This window comes from Procambarus clarkii, chromosome 81, assembly GCF_040958095.1.
Source record: "Procambarus clarkii isolate CNS0578487 chromosome 81, FALCON_Pclarkii_2.0, whole genome shotgun sequence".
Lineage (NCBI taxonomy): Eukaryota > Metazoa > Arthropoda > Malacostraca > Decapoda > Cambaridae > Procambarus > Procambarus clarkii.
In genome coordinates this window covers 18,370,760-18,392,493 of record NC_091230.1, presented here as the reverse complement: position 1 = coordinate 18,392,493, position 21,734 = coordinate 18,370,760, and the positions used below count along the sequence as shown (strand labels likewise).

Genomic DNA, 21,734 nt, shown 5'->3' with positions numbered 1-21,734 from the left:
GTCCACTCACAAGATGAGTGGCGCTGCCCAATAAACTCGCCCCTCCGGGCAAAAATTAAAAATGGCGAAGCAGGTATGAATCTTGTGTTTTTTTTAAGAAAGGAATGACTTTGAGGGTTGGTATTGTTATGGGAGCTTTCCTCCTAGTTGTTTCATTCCCTTCCCTCCTACCTCTCTGCCTCCCTCACTCCTTCCTCCCTCCCTCTCTCCCTCCCTCCTACCTGCCTTCCTTCTGTAATATTGAGGGAGTCGCTTGTTTTTTTTTGTGGCTACACGGTTGGCTACCCACATTTTCACCCCTCTCCCTCCTCACACACACACACACACACACACACACACACACACACACACACACACACACACACACACACACACACACACACACACACACACACACACACACCTTAAGGAAGAGACTCACCACGCAAGTGAAGACTCATGAGACGGGACCCAGGAATTAAAACTACACCCCCCCCCAGCCCTTATATTCCCTTCCATCCCCCTGATACTTGACGTTTCCTCACCCTACTGTCAGGTTATCTTGAGCTGGTTCCGGGGATCAATGTCCCCCGAGGCCCGGTTAAGTTGTCACCTTATTAATGAGAAAACAAGTTTTGTCCTTGACTTGATCAGCTGAATTTAGTAGACTTAATTCATTGTATCTGTCAGTATCGTTGATATCAGTCCCTTGTTCCTGTCAGTATCGTTGATATCAATCCCTTGTATCTGTCAGTATCGTTGAAATCAGTCCCTTGTTCCTGTCAGTATCGTTGATATCAGTCCCTTGTTCCTGTCAGTATCGTTGATATCAATCCCTTGTTCCTGTCAGTATCGTTGATATCAGTCCCTTGTTCCTGTCAGTATCGTTGATATCAATCCCTTGTATCTGTCAGTATCGTTGATATCAGTCCCTTGTTCCTGTCAGTATCGTTGATATCAATCCCTTGTTCCTGTCAGTATCGTTGATATCAGTCCCTTGTTCCTGTCAGTATCGTTGATATCAATCCCTTGTATCTGTCAGTATCGTTGATATCAGTCCCTTGTTCCTGTCAGTATCGTTGATATCAATCCCTTGTTCCTGTCAGTATCGTTGATATCAATCCCTTGTTCCTGTCAGTATCGTTGATATCAGTCCCTTGTATCTGTCAGTATCGTTGATATCAATCCCTTGTTCCTGTCAGTATCGTTGATATCAGTCCCTTGTATCTGTCAGTATCGTTGATATCAATCCCTTGTTCCTGTCAGTATCGTTGATATCAATCCCTTGTATCTGTCAGTATCGTTGATATCAGTCCCTTGTATCTGTCAGTATCGTTGATATCAATCCCTTGTTCCTGTCAGTATCGTTGATATCAGTCCCTTGTATCTGTCAGTATCGTTGATATCAGTCCCTTGTATCTGTCAGTATCGTTGATATCAATCCCTTGTTCCTGTCAGTATCGTTGATATCAGTCCCTTGTATCTGTCAGTATCGTTGATATCAATCCCTTGTTCCTGTCAGTATCGTTGATATCAATCCCTTGTATCTGTCAGTATCGTTGATATCAGTCCCTTGTATCTGTCAGTATCGTTGATATCAATCCCTTGTTCCTGTCAGTATCGTTGATATCAGTCCCTTGTATCTGTCAGTATCGTTGATATCAGTCCCTTGTATCTGTCAGTATCGTTGATATCAATCCCTTGTTCCTGTCAGTATCGTTGATATCAATCCCTTGTATCTGTCAGTATCGTTGATATCAGTCCCTTGTATCTGTCAGTATCGTTGATATCAATCCCTTTTGTCAGAAATTGTTAAATTTATCGCCTTTATCTATTAGTAATCTTGAATTTATTTTAGTTGCTAACTTTAGTTTGCCGTTTCTAAGCGTTTATGAGTTACATGAGGCGATGGTTGTCGAGACTGAACATAGCGGCCCAGTGCTGGGCTTCGTGGGTAAATTGGATTCACTAACGAAGAATTGAATTAGCTTTGTTAACTTAAAACTTAATTGGCAGGAAGCAGAATACGCGAGAGAGAGAGAGAGAGAGAAAAGGAATTATCAAGGGAAAAGCACTAAGCCATTACGACTATATAGCACTGGGAAGGGCTCAGGATAAGGATTTGGGATGGAACGGGGGGGAAGGAATGGTGCCCAACCACTCGTGGACGGTCGGGGATTGAACGCCGACCTGCATGGAGCGAGAATGTAGAGTCATATTATTAAAGTACCAAATTGATGGTTGCTAATTTGACAAGTGTCAAATTATTAAATTTATTTTAAGAACAGGAATTGGCACTCAAGGGGAAAGTGGAAGATTGATTGACATAATTTGAAAACGTATCTTTAGACGGTTGATGGGGGGGGGGGTGTGGATGTAACGGGTGAATAGGATTGACTTGCGTGTTGAAGTCAATCCCATTATTGTCTTCCCAACTACGTTAATTCTAACACGATTTCAGCTAATATACTATTCGTAATACCTTAGGCTATTAATATCATTCAAATGTATTAATGATGCTTGACCAGGATATCATGAGATAGCTTATCTAAGAATGTTTGGCCTATTTAATATAGGTACACAAATAGTGTCTAATTTGATGGGGTGAACATTCTCAGCAAGGAGGAAAATAGGAGGAGGTCTGGCCTATGTTCTCCCTTTTAAGGCCAGACTACAACTGAGGTGAAGAGACGCGTGCCTGTCTGGTTACCGTTACAGGCAGCGTAACCCAAACTGTTGTACCCTCCAAGAGTAACCCAAACTGCTGTACCCTCCAAGAGTAACCCAAACTGTTGTACCCCCCCAAGAGTAACCCAAACTGTTGTACCCTCCAAGAGTAACCCAAACTGCTGTACCCTCCAAGCGTAACCCAAACTGTTGTACCCTCCAAGAGTAACCCAAACTGTTGTACCCTCCAAGAGTAACCCAAACTGCTGTACCCTCCAAGAGTAACCCAAACTGTTGTACCCCCCCAAGAGTAACCCAAACTGCTGTACCCTCCAAGCGTAATCCAAACTGTTGTATTCCCCTAATTTTCAAACTGTTTAAGCTCTCATCTTTCTCTTTTCCACGCACTTCAGTCTCTCCCACGTCACGCACTTCAGTCACTCTTTCTTTCACGTCACGCACTTCAGTCACTCTCTCTTCCACGTCACGCACTTCAGTCTCTCTCTTCCACGTCACGCACTTCAGTCACTCTCTCTTCCACGTCACGCACTTCAGTCTCTCTATTCCACGTCACGCACTTCAGTCTCTCTCTTCCACGTCACGCACTTCAATCTCTCTCTTCCACGTCGCGCACTTCAGTCACTCTCTCTTCCACGTCACGCACTTCAATCTCTCTCTTCCACGTCACGCACTTCAGTCTCTCCATTGATGTGGTTCTGAGAATCAATGTTCCCGCGTCCCGGTCTTTGACCAGACCTCATGATTAACGACCTGGTCAACTAAGCTGCTGGATACTGTTGTAAGCAGTGTAGCATATGATCACAACCTGGTTGATTCGGTTCCCCTTGGAGGTGTTTATAAGGCTCCTTCTTCAACCCCGATTTAGCTCGGCTAGCTATGTCCCCTTTTACTGGGAGGGCGGGAGGTGGAAAGGCCAAGGCTCTCTGTACGTATAGAATTCTCTCACGGGACCTGTTGCATCCATGTACATCTTCAAGCTTGATTATCCCACCTGCCTTCAAGGGAGGGTCGAGCAATATTCCATTCGACAGACAGCATGTATTTGAACAATGGTATCATTGTTAATACATTCCGGGTTCTGATGGCTTTCACTATCCATCCTATTGTTATCCTGTCATGCTGTTTTGCTGTGGGAACGTTAGGTCGTCTGACAAAATTATTTCAAAGTCCTGGATTTGATTCTGCGAAGAGGTCTGATTGAATCCTGTTTACTATTCAGTTCTTTTAAGATATTTGTTTTGTCTTTACCGAGGTCTCTTGGAAGTTGTCATTGCTAAACATGTTATCTTTCGTTGCCCTGTGGAAGACTTGATATCTAATGGTAATTTTGTCGTGTCTTCGATGAAGGCAATTGTCGTGTTGATTTAGCTGGTGTCAGTGATGGATGACACGGATCTGTAGGTTGTGTTCCTGTCTAGAGCTGGGATGGTTCAGAGGAAGAATACTGGTACATCAGTCAGTGTCTTGTGATACTGGGGTCAGTGTATTGTGATACTGGGGTCAGTGTCTGGTGATATTGGGGTCAGTGTCTTGTGATACTGGGGTCAGTGTATTGCGATACTGGGGTCAGTGTCTTGTGGTACTGGGGGTCAGTGTATTGTGATACTGTGGTCAGTGTATTGTGATACTGTGGGTCAGTGTATTGTGATACTGTGGGTCAGTGTATTGTGATACTGTGGGTCAGTGTATTGTGATACTGTGGGTCAGTGTATTGTGATACTGTGGGTCAGTGTATTGTGATACTGTGGGTCAGTGTATTGTGATACTGTGGGTCAGTGTATTGTGATACTGGGGTCAGTGTATTGTGATACTGTGGGTCAGTGTATTGTGATACTGTGGGTCAGTGTATTGTGATACTGTGGGTCAGTGTATTGTGGTAAAGGGGTCAGTGTCTTGTGATACTGGGGTCAGTGTCTTGTATATATTCTACCATACCTCGTTGATTTTGACATCGTAACCAAATACCTGAGAAAACAAGATCTTCGTAAAGAAATACAAGAGTTCAATCCCATTCCATTGCCATAACAGTTTCTCACAGATACATCACGTTATTTGGATTACAATGTGCAAACTCTTGATGTATTAAATTCTTGTTGATGTGAACTATATTACTCCTTACCAAAATATTATTATTTCGGTTTCTTGACGTCCTTCTAAACATTTATGATGTAATATCAGTGCTTCCAGTGTCTATGTTACTGTTGTATGTATCTATGTTACCTGTTGTATGTGTCTATGTTACCTGTTGTATGTGTCTATGTTACCTGTTGTATGTGTCTATGTTACCTGTTGTATGTGTCTATGTTACCTGTTGTATGTGTCTATGTTACCTGTTGTATGTGTCTATGTTAGCTGTTGTATGTGTCTATGTTACTGTTGTATGTGTCTATGTTACTGTTGTATGTGTCTATGTTACTGTTGTATGTGTCTATGTTACTGTTGTATGTATCTATGTTACCTGTTGTATGTGTCTATGTTACCTGTTGTATGTGTCTATGTTACCTGTTGTATGTGTCTATGTTAGCTGTTGTATGTGTCTATGTTACCTGTTGTATGTGTCTATGTTAGCTGTTGTGTGTGTCTATGTTACCTGTTGTATGTGTCTATGTTAGCTGTTGTATGTGTCTATGTTAGCTGTTGTATGTGTCTATGTTACCTGTTGTATGTGTCTATGTTAGCTGTTGTATGTGTCTATGTTACCTGTTGTATGTGTCTATGTTAGCTGTTGTATGTGTCTATGTTACCTGTTGTATGTGTCTATGTTACCTGTTGTATGTGTCTATGTTACTGTTGTATGTGTCTATGTTACCTGTTGTATGTGTCTATGTTAGCTGTTGTATGTGTCTATGTTAGCTGTTGTATGTGTCTATGTTACCTGTTGTATGTGTCTATGTTAGCTGTTGTATGTGTCTATGTTACCTGTTGTATGTGTCTATGTTAGCTGTTGTATGTGTCTATGTTAGCTGTTGTATGTGTCTATGTTACTGTTGTATGTGTCTATGTTACTGTTGTATGTGTCTATGTTACTGTTGTATGTATCTATGTTACCTGTTGTATGTGTCTATGTTAGCTGTTGTATGTGTCTATGTTACTGTTGTATGTGTCTATGTTACTGTTGTATGTATCTATGTTACCTGTTGTATGTGTCTATGTTAGCTGTTGTATGTGTCTATGTTACTGTTGTATGTGTCTATGTTACTGTTGTATGTGTCTATGTTACCTGTTGTATGTGTCTATGTTACCTGTTGTATGTGTCTATGTTACTGTTGTATGTGTCTGCTGGCTGTTTATAGGCTTTTTCTACACCATTAGCTTTCACTGCTAGTATTTTTTTACCTCTTTTTTTTACATAAACAACTCAGTTCCATGAATTTGTGGAATTTGTTGTAATACCTTGACCAATACCTGGTTGACCAGTCCAGCAACGAGGAGGCCTGGTCGACGACCGGACCGCGGGGTCGCTAAGCCCCGAAATCACCTCAAGATAACCTTAAGGTATCCCATGTATCTGTCAAGATGGGTCGAGTTCATGAAGAGGCATTAGGATCTTCTACGTTCATCTCATTGCTCAACATGGATTAAAATTATTCTTTCCGGATACCGCACATTTCTTAATCGTTATCGGTGTCTTCACCTCCCTTGTCAGTCAGGGAGTATTTCCTCATTTCATAAGTGAGTAGTTTGTGTTAGTTTTCCTATTTCTTGTGTGGCTTTCTCTTCTGTTTCTGTGTCTTGGTTCTAGGGGTCTGAGTGTTTACAGTTGCTTCAGTGTATCAGCAGGTTTTCTTTCTTGGTCCGTGAAGTTTACCCGGAGTTTACCTGGAGAGGGTCTCGGGAGTTTGTCTACTCCCCAGGCTAGCTATAAGTTCATCTGCCTACCGGCCCTAGTGTTGAGGTGGGTCACTGATGTGTTGTCGCTTGGTGTGGGCGACACCGGGAGCCTGGGTGGCTTGCTTTGGTGGCCCGCGGGGGCCCTGGATGGCCCACCTGGCCATGGTGGGCCCCGGGGGGCCTGGGTGGCCCACCTGGCCTCGACGGGCCCGCTCGTTGGACGTGACTTGACGCCATGGAGAAAGTTTCCTCACAATATTAACAGCATCACGTTATTACTGCAGTCGCCCGCCCGCGTCCGCCCTCCTCCTGCTCCCAAACCCATCGTCCAACTCCCGCCCAAACCAGTCCGCTCATGATGGGAGAGAGAGAGACGGATAGAGAAAGGGAGACAAAGAGAAAGACACGAGTAATTATCAGGAGAGTAAGGCGAGAAGAATGAAGACAATGGGGGAGCGCGGAGAATAGATGAAAATAACAGACTGTGAAGAGAATAACGGGAAAGTGAAGAATGAACCAGAGAAGAGATGCTACATAAAAAAAGGAGTGATTCACGAAGCATGTGGCCAAGCGTGACACATAATTATTGACCCATAATTACAATAGAGTGCAGTAACCCATCAGGTGATCCCGTAACACGGTCTATAACCTGTAGCGGCAGGGGACAGTATGACGTCACACACCTCCTGCACTCTATAAACAAAACACTACTTTTTATTTGCGTTAGGTTAGGATAGAATACGCTACGTTAGGATAGAATACGCTACGTTAGGATAAGATACGCTACGTTAGGATAGAATACGCTACGTTAGGATAGAATACGCTACGTTAGGATAGAATACGCTACGTTAGGATAGAATACGCTACGTTAGGATAGAATACGCTACGTTAGGATAGAATACGCTACGTTAGGATATAATACGCTACGTTAGGATAAGATACGCTACGTTAGGATAGCTTAGGTTTGTAGAATGGTGATGACGTAGAGGGGTTGATAATTTTCGCGGGTGTCAGACCCTACTCGATCTGCAGGGAATGGCGGTCAGAGGGCAGCACTAGGTGACATGGGCGCCGTTCGCCTGACAAAGGGACGCGCGCAAGTGACGGTAATGGTATTTAGGTGACGCTAAGAGATACCTGGGTGATACAGGTGTGTTCAGGTGACAGGAAGATGCCTGGGTGACGTGCGTGCTCACCTACATTTGCTTCCAGGGACTTGTTTGACTCCTAGCCCCGCCTTCAGAACGTTCTTAGATTAATGTAATTACTTAGTTACCACGAATTTATCATATTTGTATTTTAGAATGTGTGTGTGTTTACTATTTGTATCTGCAGAATTGAGCTATTAGTTCTTGGACCCCGCCTTTCTAACCAATTTATTTTTCCTATATTATGTCTGCTACACATATTTCCCTTACACACACACACACACACACACACACACACACACACACACACACACACACACACACACACACACACACACACACACACTACGAGGGGGCCTCGTAGCCTGGTGGATAGCGCGCAGGACTCGTAATTCTGTGGCGCGGGTTCGATTCCCGCACGAGGCAGAAACAAATGGGCAAAGTTTCTTTCACCCTAAGTGCCCCTGTTACCTAGCAGTAAATAGGTACCTGGGAGTTAGTCAGCTGTCACGGGCTGCTTCCTGGGGTGTGTGTGTGTGGTGTGGGAAAAAAAAAAAAAAAAAAAAAAAAAAAAAAAAAGTAGTTAGTAAACAGTTGATTGACAGTAGAGAGGCGGGCCGAAAGAGCAAAGCTCAACCCCCGCAAAAACACAACTAGTAAACACACACACACACACACACGCACGCACGCACACACACGCACACACATATACATCTCCAGGAAGCAACTCGTAACAGCTGTCTAACTACCAAGTATCTATTCACTGCTAGGTGAACAGGCGCATCAGGGTAAAAAAAACTGCCCATTTTGTTTCTGCCTATACCGGGGATCGAACCCGGGCCCCTTAGGACTACGACCCCAAAGTAATGTGCACTCAACCGCGAGGCCCCCAGGCGCGCGCCTGTGTGTGTGTGTGTGTGTGTGTGTGTGTGTGTGTGTGTGTGTGTGTGTGTGTGTGTGTGTGTGTGTGTGTGTGTGTGTGTGTGTGTGTGTGTCTCACTCAGCCACTGTTGTACATAGCGTAATCAGCAAATGATATAGTTGAAAGTGCAACAAAAAAACTAAACACGAACCATTATTAAAGACTAAACTATTCCCAGTACTGGTAGCAAAAATGCACATTCGAAAATACACATGTCCGTTTTCTACGAGGTAGCCTCGCCTGTGCGGGGACGTTCACAGTTGATAAAATCACTGGGAAAATAAACAGGTTATGTCAACAACTTAGGTTGCTTCCTACACCGAGCTGAGTATGTCACGATCTCGGTACAAAAATACACGTTACACCCAGGTTTTGCCTCGCTGTTTCTGCTCCTGAACAAGCAATAACAATTCTATGATCACTTCTCCTTTTTTTATTGGAGCTCCGGTTAAAAAAAACGTCGTGTCGGTGGGAAGAAATCAAGGGAAGATGTGGACTTGGATAAGTAATATCCTGGATAATGAAAACATTCTGTAAATACCTGACAATAATGAGTGTGTTTGGCGACGTTGTCAGATGTACGTCATTGTTTATCATTATTTCTACGCGAACCAAACAGACGTAGACTGAAGTATTATTGTATTGTTGAATTCTCCAGCAAATTATAGGTGTACTGTAGGGTTGTGTTCCCTCCCCCCAGCCGGCTGAGATCAAGTTTCCCAAGGATTCTGATCAGCTGAGGAACACTGGGATCAGCTGAGGCTTCACTGGATCAGCTGAGGCCCCACAAGGACCACGTGAGGCCAGACAATGGGTGGCGTGTGTGTGTGTGCCCGCCACCCACTGGGAAAATTGGTGACGTCTGAGATGAATATCAATAGTGTGTTATCAAAGGCCACGAGGTCTGCATTCTTTCCCTACTGTGTGTGTGTGTGTGTGTGTGTGTGTGTGTGTGTGTGTGTGTGTGTGTGTGTGTGTGTGTGTGTGTGTGTGTGTGTGTGTGTGTGTGTGTACTCACCAAGTTGAACTCACCTAGTTGTGGTCGCGGGGTTTGAGCTTTGACTCTTTGGTCCCGCCTCTCAACCGTTAATCAATTGATGGGTGTGTGTGTATACACTGAAAGCCTTGATAAGCACTATATGAGTACCAATAAATACATTACAGTATTAACTGCTTTATATAACACTTTGCTGACAGACAGTGTTGTCAGCCAAGATAAATTTCCCCATGACTATATCCTCCATTTGTAGGGAAGTAAATGTCACTAGAAAAATATTGAAGTGTGGGCGTGCTAGTGTGGGCGTGCTAGCGTGGGCGTGGTAAGGTCCGAGTGGAACCGGAAACTCAAACTGAAGATCTGGAGGTCCGGCTGTTGTGTGGCATCCATATTCTTGCCAAGTGGCTCCCTGTGATGATGCTTGAGAGTAAACCCTTTATACCCAGCCTTCTCTTAAGTGCCTTTGAGTGTCATTATCTCTTATCTCTCACCCCTCAGTGATTGCACGATAGGACAAGGAATACAAACCTTTAATGGTAGTTTTCAGAGCTTGTTATAAGGGTTCAGTTCTCTTGTCTGAAGATCCCCGGGGTCTAGGTCTCTGACCAGGCCCCCCCTGGGATCCAGTTAGACACCGGGCCCCGGGGGACACACTGATCCCTGGAACCATTACAGGGTAGATACATTAACCTTACGAAACCTGTACATCTTTTCTCAGTCATAGCAGCTTTGTTTACTTCTATGAGTTCTGTATCTCTTATGAGGTTGTTTATAGTAATAAAAATCTTGGGTTTTTGAGGAATTGAAACTCGTAAACAGTTTAATAAATGTAAAAAAAAAACGTTTTGATTAAGTAAAATATACAGGTTTCGTTAGTTGTTTCTTGATGAATCCTTGCGTTGTGTTGAAGGAGTAGGTGCAACTTCAAGGGGTTGATCTTCCCGTCCTCTTGCAGTTTCTTAAAGGAAATAAGAACGTTGATAGAACCTATGAAAGCTACTGAAACAAATAATAATAAGTCAAAACATGTAGCTTATTTGGTGGGGGCGGGGGGGGGGGGGGGGGGGGGGGGACTACAAGCTCCAAAATTGTAGCTCCAAAAATTTTGGCTCCAAAATTATGTAACAGAAAACGCGCATGAAGATTTTATGGGTGACCTTGGTAATAGTATTTTAATTAAGGCAGTACACTATACACTATTGGCCACTACGTTTAAGGACGCCTCAGTATGTGAGTTTGGAACACTGCTGTGGGTATTGTTAGTATTGTCAAGACGTTCCCGATGTAGCATATTTAGAGGTTCCAGGTAAGGTGAGCTACTGTTAAGGAGTTCCAGGTGATTAGGCAATTTGTCTAACAGTTGCCTTGTTTTAAGCCTTGCTTCGTAGAGGCCTAGAGGCCTTCTGCAGTTTCTTTCATGATGTTCATATTATTTATTTAATCCAAGCATTAAATAATGTTGGTTGGATTAAATAAAGTACAGTATGTTGTAAAGTACAGTATGTTGTATGTTGTGTTTCAGAGGAAGGCATTGGAGACGCGATCAACGGAGAGAAGGGCGTGTTCCCCCAAGTGATCAACTTGGCCACACGCGCCCACATCACGGCCAACGCCACCTGCGGCCAGGATGGCCCAGAGGTCAGTAACCCCCCCCCCCCCACTGTGCGTGGGCATAAACATATGCCGCCGCGGCATTTTTTTTTTAGATTTAGACGGTTTATTCGCAGGGAATTTATACTAGTCATTACAGGTGTGGGCTGGACCAGTGAACAGGTGTGTCCGACGTTGGGAATTATTGCTTACAAGGACAGCGGTGAGATTAAGATGCAAAACACATAGCGTCGAATTACGAGTGATGAGAATATTCACGCAATCAAATAAGGCTCCTTTAGAGGTTATCTTGAGGTGATTTCGGGGCTTTAGTGTCCCCGCGGCCCGGTCCTCGACCAGGCCTCCACCCCCAGGAAGCAGCCCGTGACAGCTGACTAACACCCAGGTACCTATTTTACTGCTAGGTAACAGGGGCATAGGGTGAAAGAAACTCTGCCCATTGTTTCTCGCCGGCGCCCGGGATCGAACCCGGGACCACAGGATCACAAGTCCAGCGTGCTGTCCGCTCGGCCGACCGGCTCCCCCTGGTAGTCACATCTGTTGCATGTGTCCTTTTGTATGTTGATGGCGAGCAGGCAACGACCGTTCATGTAAGGGTCAATCTGCAGACCAACAACACAGGATCTTCGTACTTTCTGTGTTGTGTTGTATCGATATTATAGGAACTTCGTCCACCTCTGCCACCAGCCCGTCCTTAAAACAAAGATCCAAAAGTGATTCCATCCACCCGCCAAACCCCCTGTTTATGAATGAAAAACGGTTTACACACGACTCACAACTGATTTCGTTCGAACACTTCCGAAACAAGTGCTTCACTGACGAATTATCGAACCACAACGCTATAAATGCTTCACCCACGTACTACAAATACAAATAATCGCCAACAGAACCCAACCCCCTAACCTAACCTATGCCTATATATGCACAATATGTTATTATAGCAAAATATTAATTTATATATGAGAAAATTCCTGTTTTGAATGAACAGCATGTTAAAATTTATGAATGCGTCTGTGGGGTCGACCGCTGGCTGTAATGGACTTGAATCGAGAACGGGTTGCGTGGTCAGCTGGTTCCTGCCAGTGAAACAACTTTTTCTTCAATTTTCATTTCAATAGAGTGGATTATACGCGCCATGTCTGTCGGATCTCGGCACTGAAACTCTTTTGTTCTCTTCTTGTGCCGCGCAAATAATACCGAATTGTTCTGTACGGCTTCGTGCTTCAGTCTTGTCAATGATTTCTATCACAAAATCATCAAAATCTGCCCCAAGTTGGAACGGGTCATCCGTAACTTTGAAATAGCACATCCAAATTACAGACCTTTGTTGTGATTCCTTTGTTAGATACGAGTGACACCAGGGAACAGTGATGATGTTTTTTTTTTATTAATACATGAGGTACATCTGCATTAGTGCAGCTACCCTAGACTATATGAAGTGGAGTACAGTGTGTCAAAAAAGCTAACTGGGTGATGCTAAAAAAATCCTCATCACACAGGATGGTTAGTCATGCAGAGGCATGTGATAAGCAGTCTGCACTGGTGATGTGATGATGGCATGTGTGGAGGACTGTGATCAGTCTTGGGTACTGCACACCCTGGAAGCTGGCAGTAAGCTTCGAACCCAGTAATATGAGTGTCACTAGGGTGAGAACACAAGCCATGATCGCAGCCTGTCTCTGGCGCCCTTGACGAACAAGGAACAATTTTGTCATTTTTTTTTATACAAGATTTTTTTACATTCTTGTACAGCCACTAGCATGCGTAGCGTTTCGGGCAAGTCCTTAATCCTATGTCCCCCCGGAATACGACCCGCCAAATCGTTCAACAACCAGGTACGCGTTTTACTGATGGGTTAAACAGAGGCTACAGCTAAGGATTTGCGCCCAGTAAACCTTCCCCGGCCAGGATACGAACCCAGGACAAAGCGCTAGCGAAACGCCAGGCGAGTGTCTTACCACTACACCACGAGGTTTGGTAGGTGAAGTAATCACTCGACGTGTACTGGAGCTGGAGGACTAGAGCTTCTACCGTCTCACCTTCCTGTACCTCGGCCCATTCTTTTGCTCCACCCATAAAATAAAGTATTTAAGTCTACTAATGGCAACGACAGTCGTGTTGCGGACGGCGTTCGGGTCGTGTTAGTGAGGAAGGCTGCTCGTAAAGCTTGCGACTGTGACGTTCTACACCTCAGCTGATCCTCGGGGAAAGGTGGTAGGGGGTTTTCCCTTCATTATTTTGGGGTTATTCTTGGTGTGGGCTAACTTTCCAGGGATTGTAGTTTTAACTACAATCTGCTTTAATCTGCTTTAATCTCTCTCTCTCTCTCTCTCTCTCTCTCTCTCTCTCTCTCTCTCTCTCTCTCTCTCTCTCTCTCTCTCTCTCTCTCTCTCTCTCTCTCTCTCTCTCTCTCTCTCTCTCTCTCTCTCTCTCTCTCTCTCTCTCTCTCTCTCTCTCTCTCTCTCTCTCTCTCTCTCTCTCTCTCTCTCTCTCTCTCTCTCTCTCTCTCTCTCTCTCTCTCTCTCTCTCTCTCTCTCTCTCACTCACTCACTCACTCACTCACTCACTCACTCACTCACTCACTCACTCACTCACTCACTCACTCACTCACTCACTCACTCACTCACTCACTCTCTCTCTCTCTCTCTCCTTTTAAGAGGGCAGCAAGTATCTTCCTCAGATTTCAACCGACAAAAACAGAGTGGTGTATATAATAGCTTGATGTTAGCTGTGTGACAGCGTGCGTGTGTCCGCGTCACCTGACATAAACAGAGTCGTGTATCACCAGGTCGTCCTCTCACCACCACCACCATCGCCCCCCCACACTTTGATATGCCTTATCGGGCTAAAACAGAGGCCGTGGGAGTGGCCAAACATGAGAAGAAACAAGTCAAACTTCGCGAGGGTAGTGGAGGGGGGGGGGGTGAAAGGGGGAGGGGGTGAAAGAGGGAGGGGGTGAGAGAGGGGGTTTGAGGGTGGGGGGCTGTGGGGGGGGGAGGATATCTCTAGATGGACCCTCCAACCGCTAGAGGACTCTGATAGACCCGCCTGTGTGTGTGTCTCTCTTGGAGCTAAATTCTCAATCAAAAGACTTTATTCATAAATGGTTGTTTATGTACTTTACAGTATAATTGTGGAAGTTTATAGACAAACATTACAGTGTCTTAATTACATAAAAGATTCACCAAAACAGAACAGCAAGTAGACAGTGATATTTATCAGACTGGGTTTCTTTATCCGTAACGTATTCCAATCATTACAATACTGGCTGGACTGGACAGGTGTGTGTGACAGGTGTGTGTTGCCCAGGTGGCTCCACAGGTGTCTACCGCAGTGGTTGATAACCGTTTGTAAGGTTCAAGATCAAGTACGTTTATTGAGACAAGAAAATACATCTCAAAGGGATAGAGTAACTTAGGCTATGCAGGCGTTGAGTCACAATAACGTGGCTGAAGTATGTTGACCAGACCACACACTAGAAGTTGAAGGGACGACGGACGGTCCAGGTCCTTTTCGGTCCAGGACGGACCGAAACGTCGTCGTCCCTTCAACTTCTAGTGTGTGGTCTGGTTAACTTAGGCTATTTCTGGCCCTGCCGTTTGTGAGGTGATGGGTGGCGGTGAGTGTACGGGTGTCCCTGTGTACATAGTGGTGGGTGTGCCTGCCCACGTGCCCCTCCGCCCTGCCCATCCCTGTCCCTCGCCATCCCTCCCTTTCCCACTTCCCTTCCCTCACCCTTTCCAGCTCCACCCTTCATCCCGCCAAACACACACCGAAACTACGACGTTGGTACAACGTTCGAACAAGTTTTAACACCTAGCCAGTTATAACAACCAATATAGCAACTTGCTATATAAGTTATAACAACTTATATAGCAAGTTGCTATAACTTATATAGCAATATAAGTTATAGCAACTTATATACAACAACGTTCTAATACGTCATAAACACGTTAAGCCAAGATGTAACAACTTTATTACAAGTTGTAACAAGCGGAAAATAGAGACAGTTACGGATTATGTTTGCAGGGATCCATCCTTCATTCTCGAACAGTGCCAAATGCACTGCTATGCATAACTGCAGCGTGCAGTACAACATATGTAGCATGATTTCTCCATAGCTTTTTTAAATGACATTAGTACCATGGGTACTAAAACCAGCACGAACTCGGCAGATTTTGAAAGAGAAATTGACAACATGCCCATGCACTCGGCCCCGGGTCCAGACTCATGGAATTCAATATTTATAGAGAAATGCCAAGTGCCAGTAGCACAGGCACTCAGTATAGTGTGGAGGAAGAGCTTGGACACTTGGGAGACGCCAGAAGCGCTTACATCAGCGGCTATAGCTCCGCTTCACAAGAGAGGAAGCAATAGCTCCGCTTCACAAGAGAGGAAGCAATAGCTCCGCTTCACAAGAGAGGAAGCAATAGCTCCGCTTCACAAGAGAGGAAGCTATAGCTCCGCTTCACAAGAGAGGAAGCTATAGCTCCGCTTCACAAGAGAGGAAGCAATAGCTCCGCTTCACAAGAGAGGAAGCAAAGTATTGGCTAAGAATTATGGACCAGTTGCACTAATGTTCCAGTAATAACAGTTTATGAGGGAGTGATTACGGTCTCCAGTTTTATGGAGGTTATCTTGAGATGATTTCGGGGCTTTTTAGTGTCCCCGCGGCCCGGTCCTCGACCAGGCCTCCACCCCCAGGAAGCAGCCCGTGACAGCTGACTAACACCCAGGTACCTATTTTACTGCTAGGTAACAGGGGCATAGAGAGATTTGGAGACCAAATGCCCTCCACAAACTAGGTCAACATGGGATTTTGAGCGGGAAGATCATGCCTTTCTCAGCTACTACAATGATGCATTGGAAGTAAAACAGATGCAGATGTGGTATACATGGATTTTGCAACGGCATTTAATACCAGATCTATAATACTATAATATAATACACCTAACACACTGACCTTGTGATAGCCCACAAAATGAGGTCAACAGGAATAACGGGTAAAATAGAGCAATGGATTTTCAATTTTCTGTCAAACGGAAAAACAGAGTTAATCGAAGTCGTGTCCAAGTACAGTGAAAAGCTCTGTACCTCAGGGCACAGAGGCAGAGCATAGTACCTTTCGTTACATATTTTCCTTACTCTCATATTGAGAAAAATACAAGTCATCATCTTCGTGTCATCTTTCACAGATGACACAAAAATCAGCATGAAAATGACTTCGGTAGAAGACGCTGAAAAACTACAAGCTGATATAAATTCAGTTTTCGGTCGGGTAGCAGAAAATGACATGTTTAATAGTGATACATTCCCAGCAACAGCCTGTTGAAGCAAGCTCTCACAAGTCTGTCCTGGCCTCGGGCCGGGCTTGGGGAGTAGAAGAACTCTCAGAACCCCATCAAGCTACGATATCCATAGCACGTGCAGCGCTGTAACGTTTGTTTTGGTTGTGACATTTATATTCTGTTTGTGTCGTTTATATTCTGTTTGCGGCGTTTATATTCTGTTTGCGACGTTTATATTCTGTTTGCGACGTTTATATTAAGCATTATGGGTAAGGAGACGCCGCCGCAGGGACACCATGACCCAGGAGGGCGATGCTGGGGTGGTTACTCACAACAGTTACTCACAAGGACGTGAGAAAACAATTGACGGTGGTGGAGCTCTCTGTGGTTACTTGTTTCACGGTCCACTTGGCTTCCTCTGCGGCTGACTGGGTCCACTATCTTGCTGGGCGAGGCCTCCCTCACCCCAGGAGACGGTGGGAGGGAACAGGTGAGCGAGTGGCACATCGGGAGTGAATAGGTCTGTGACCTTAGGAAAATAACATGATACGGCTGCCTGGCTACCTTTACCTGGGGAGTAAAGGGGTAATAGGTAGGGTATGGGTCATAGGAGTGGAGGAGGAGCTCCATTTGAAACTCTATAGAGGGGGAGGAGCCCCCATGTAGAACTCTAGAGCGGGAATAGTGATCTATTGCTTAAAATTGTAGTTTAGACTAGAGGATATTTGCGGTATGGTTTAGAGAACCTGGGGACAGATTCACGAAGCAGTTACGCAAGTACTTACGAACGTGTACATCTTTCTTCAATCTCTGACGGCTTTGATTACATTTATTAAACAGTTTACAAGCACGAAAACTTCCCAATCAACTGTTGTTATTGTTATAAACAGCCTCCTGGTGCTTCGGAACTCATTAACTGTTTAATAATTGTATGCAAAGCCGCCAAAGATTGAGAGAAGATGTACAGGTTCGTAAGTGCTTGCGTAACTGCTTCGTGAATCTGGCCCCTGGGCAGTGGTCTCTGGTAGCGGATCAGAGGCGGCAGCTGTCTGGCTGTGTTGTGGCCCTCCAAATTAGGGCCCATGAGCTGGGATGAAGCACCGAGCAGTTAATCTTTTAGGATGTAGTGTGTGGTGGTGGTGGGCTTGGCGTATCATTGGTGGCAAGGGCGTGGGGCCGCCCTAGTTGATGGCCCCCCTCACCTGGGAGGGCGTGGGGCCGCCCTAGTTGATGGCCCCCTCACCTGGGAGGGCGTGGGGCCGCCCTAGTTGATGGCCCCCTCACCTGGGAGGGCGTGGGGCCGCCCTAGTTGATGGCCCCCTCACTTGGGAGGGCGTGGGGCCGCCCTAGTTGATGGCCCCCTCACCTGGGAAGGCGTGGGGCCGCCCTAGTTGATGGCCCCTCACCTGGGAGGGCGTGGGGCCGCCCTAGTTGATGGCCCCCTCACCTGGGAGGGCGTACAGACACCCTGATTTATGTTAAAGAAGTGACCATTGACATTCCTAATTAACAACCATCAATCCGTTGTCGACGTAATAAACACATCAATTAATCACTGATCATATCATTATGGTCTAGGATTATGGCGGCCTTAACAGCTGATTACTATTTGTAAACATTGAAGGATTATCATAAATTAGTTTTGTTTTAATGTAAATGACATACTCGTGTCGTTGAGTACATGTGGTGACACGTTTTACATATGTATGTGTATACTTTTATGTATTAAGTGAAAATAATGAAGACAAGATCCGTAGAAATTAATTATTAAAGTATGTAACATTGCTGGTTACGTAAACATATACATGTACATATACATATATATATATATACATATATATATATATATATATATATATATATATATATATATATATATATATATATATATATATATATATATATATATATCATAATAAAAAAAGGGGGTGGTAGGAGAAGTGAACACTCTTTCGTATTCAGAGTTAAATGTCAAGTTTTTCCCTGAGTGCTCTGTGTTCCCTTCTCTGAGGCTGTGGGTCCCTATAATTGCACCAGTGGTGGTACCCCCCTATATATATATATATATATATATATATATATATATATATATATATATATATATATATATATATATATATATATATATATATATATATATATATATATATATATATATATATATAATATATATATATATATATACCTGTAGCATATAAGAAAGACCGTGTTTAATTGATATGATTGCTGAGTTTAATTAATCATTAGATCTCTTTGCTATCATGGATAATCATTTGTTGTGTTAAGAGTAATTATGTATTTTGGTGTGTGTTGACAGGTGTACTGCAAGCTGACGGACCACTCCGGGAACCGCGCGCCCCAGTGTGGGGTGTGCGACGCCCGCTCTCCCGACCCGGCCAGGCATCACCCCGTCACCAACGCCATCGACGGTACCAACTCCTGGTGGCAGTCCCCGAGCCTCGCTGTTGGCAGCAGGTATCGCTGGGTCACCATCACTCTCGACCTCAAGCAGGTGGGTAGCGCTGGGTCACTATCACTCTCGACCTGAAGCAGGTAGGTACCGCTGGGTCACTATCACCCTCGTCCTCAAGCAGGTAGGTACCGCTGGGTCACTATCACCCTCGACCTCAAGCAGGTGGGTAGCGCTGGGTCACTATCACTCTCGACCTGAAGCAGGTAGGTACCGCTGGGTCACTATCACCCTCGTCCTCAAGCAGGTAGGTACCGCTGGGTCACTATCACCCTCGACCTCAAGCAGGTAGGTAGCGTTGGGTCACTATCACCCTCGTCCTCAAGCAGGTAGGTACCGCTGGGTCACTATCACCCTCGTCCTCAAGCAGGTAGGTACCGCTGGGTCACTATCACCCTCGACCTCAAGCAGGTAGGTAGCGTTGGGTCACTATCACCCTCGTCCTCAAGCAGGTAGGCACCGCTGGGTCACTATCACCCTCGTCCTCAAGCAGGTCGAGCAGTTATCCAAAATATATATGTTGTTTTAGATTCAGCAACTCGGAACAAAAAAAATCCAAGTAGCACGGGCTAGGGTGAGCCCGTAGGGGACTTACCTGGCACAGGAGTGGGGCTGTAACTGGAAGATATAGTGTTGCCTGGAGGATATATTTGGTTAGGTACAGGAGGCTGATATGCTATTAGACACACTCCAGGCAACAATATTTCTTGGATAAGTCGCTCCACAATATTGACGCTTGAATCGCCGACTTCCTATGGCATCACCTGCCACTTAGGTTCGTTTAATTTCGTTATAAAATCATATTATTGTAAAGTATAATTTTTTTTATGTTCTCTATTCAGCACCATCATTATAGTGAGTAAATATGTCATATTTCTTCACTACTTATATGATGCTAGGAGGCTTTGGGTAATTAGACGAACCCAGTGGGTCCCTTGAATGAAACAAGAAGTTAAAATCGCTAAGTAGATGGGCTTCATTCATTCATTATTCTACCTTCATGAATGCTTTGCTACACCATACACCACACCCATCCCTACACACCCATCCCTACACACTCATCCCTACACCACACCCACCCCTACACCACACCCACCCCTACACCACACCCACCCCTACACCACACCCACCCCTACACCACACCCATCCCTACACCAGGTGGAGCCGTGTTCAGAGGTGAGTGGCGGGAGACGGGCAGCGGGTCACCCATGAAGGGATTACAACATTATCTTAAATAGGTATACTCCCCCGTAGACAGGGTCCCTGGTGGGACGGGTGGGGACAGGGGAAAGGATTGAGGACATGGGACGGATTTTGAGGGAGTGAAAGGAATGGGCAGGAAAGTGTTAGGGACGCGAGTTATCAGTTAGGCTTCAATGGAAACCGTAGAACAGTTGCTTGTTGGGGGTTGACCTGGTCACAGGTCACGCAGCTACAAGGTCAAGACAGAAAATCTTGACATCTTGCAGAATAGAACCAGTGAAGAGCAGAGGTGCCATAGGCACAATCACAGAACACTGTATAAACATCAGAGGTCCACTGTTCAACGTCCTCCCAGCAAGCATAAGAAATATTGCCGGAACAACCGTGGACATCTTCAAGAGATAACTAGATTGTTTTCTAAAAGAAGTGCCGGACCAACCGGGCTGTGGTGGGTATGGCCTGAGAGTCGCTCCAAGCAACAGCCTAGTGGACCAAACTCTCACAAGTCAAGCAGGGTCTCGGGCCGGGCTTGGGGAGTAGAGGAACTCCCAGAACCCCATCAAGCAGATTACCTGGTGATAAGTATCATGTGTCTTGACACTATTTGCTTTTAAGTGTATCTCGGCATGTGATGTTATCAGGTGCAGCCGTCAGCGGGGAGTTTGTGAGAGAATATTCCAATTTAATTTCTTCCTTTATTATGCACCCCATACCCACCCCGTGGGCGGTGGTGTAAAGGGTTACAGAGGCACATAATCGGATATTCCATGATGCTTAGGCGATGGTATGGGTGATTGGGGGGTGGGCGTGACGGATATGATGGGGGCGTGACGGATGCGATGGGGGCGTGACGATGGTGGTGGGCGTGCCGGGGGGGGGGGAGGGAGGCACGGGCGTGACAAAGGTTGAGAAGAAGAGAGCAGCAGCAGGTAGAGTTACCTGGGACCAAGCACCGGTGGTGTCTGGAGGGAAGGGGAGCCTCTTATGGCCTCCTTTGTGGTCAACCAGCCTCGTTGACGGTGGTGGATGGTAGATGGACGGGAGAGAGCGAGAGAGCGAGAGAGAGCGAGAGAGAGCGCGAGAGAGAACGAGCGAGAACGAGAGAGAACGAGAACTGAAGGAGAGGACAAGAGTTGGCTACCCCCAGCTGTAGCGACCAGTTCGAGTTAGGGCGGTAAATTTGTGATTTTCTTCTTTTTATGACTGGTTTTAGATACGACTCAGGCTCGAGCCGAGAGCACACACACACACACACACACACACACACACACACAAAACAATATATACACACCATGGGATTTGTTAGGGTTACCCAGGAGGTGAGATGGCTGACAGGTGTGTAAAGGGGAAGGAGAGAGGTGGAGGGGCACGGCCCTTAACACCATACTGCCTTCACTCCAAGTGCTCATCGCCTGAACATCGTTGTATGGCAAGAGCGTGGGCGCGGGTCGAGGCGCTGCGAAGCCCAGATGGGGTGAGAATATTAATGTACCGATGTGTTTTATGCACAGATGTGTGAGCGAGGCAGGGTGATGGATGGTTATCAGTTGTCACTTAGTAGTTAGAGTGCTGGTTTTGGGGTGTTCTCGGACCAGCA

General features: G+C 45.4%; 1 protein-coding gene across 4 annotated transcripts in view; it reads left to right on the top strand.

Annotated features, from left to right (window-relative positions):
* The window catches only part of wb (wing blister), a 273,174-nt gene that overhangs the window by 56,675 nt on the left and 194,765 nt on the right, over nucleotides 1–21,734 (top strand). For all 4 annotated transcript variants that reach the window (XM_045766624.2, XM_045766623.2, XM_045766621.2 and 1 more), the window contains exons 2-3: nucleotides 11,088–11,203; nucleotides 18,782–18,976. In XM_045766624.2, coding sequence (XP_045622580.2) covers nucleotides 11,088–11,203; nucleotides 18,782–18,976 — 311 coding nt within the window. The remainder of the gene's footprint in view (nucleotides 1–11,087; nucleotides 11,204–18,781; nucleotides 18,977–21,734) is intronic.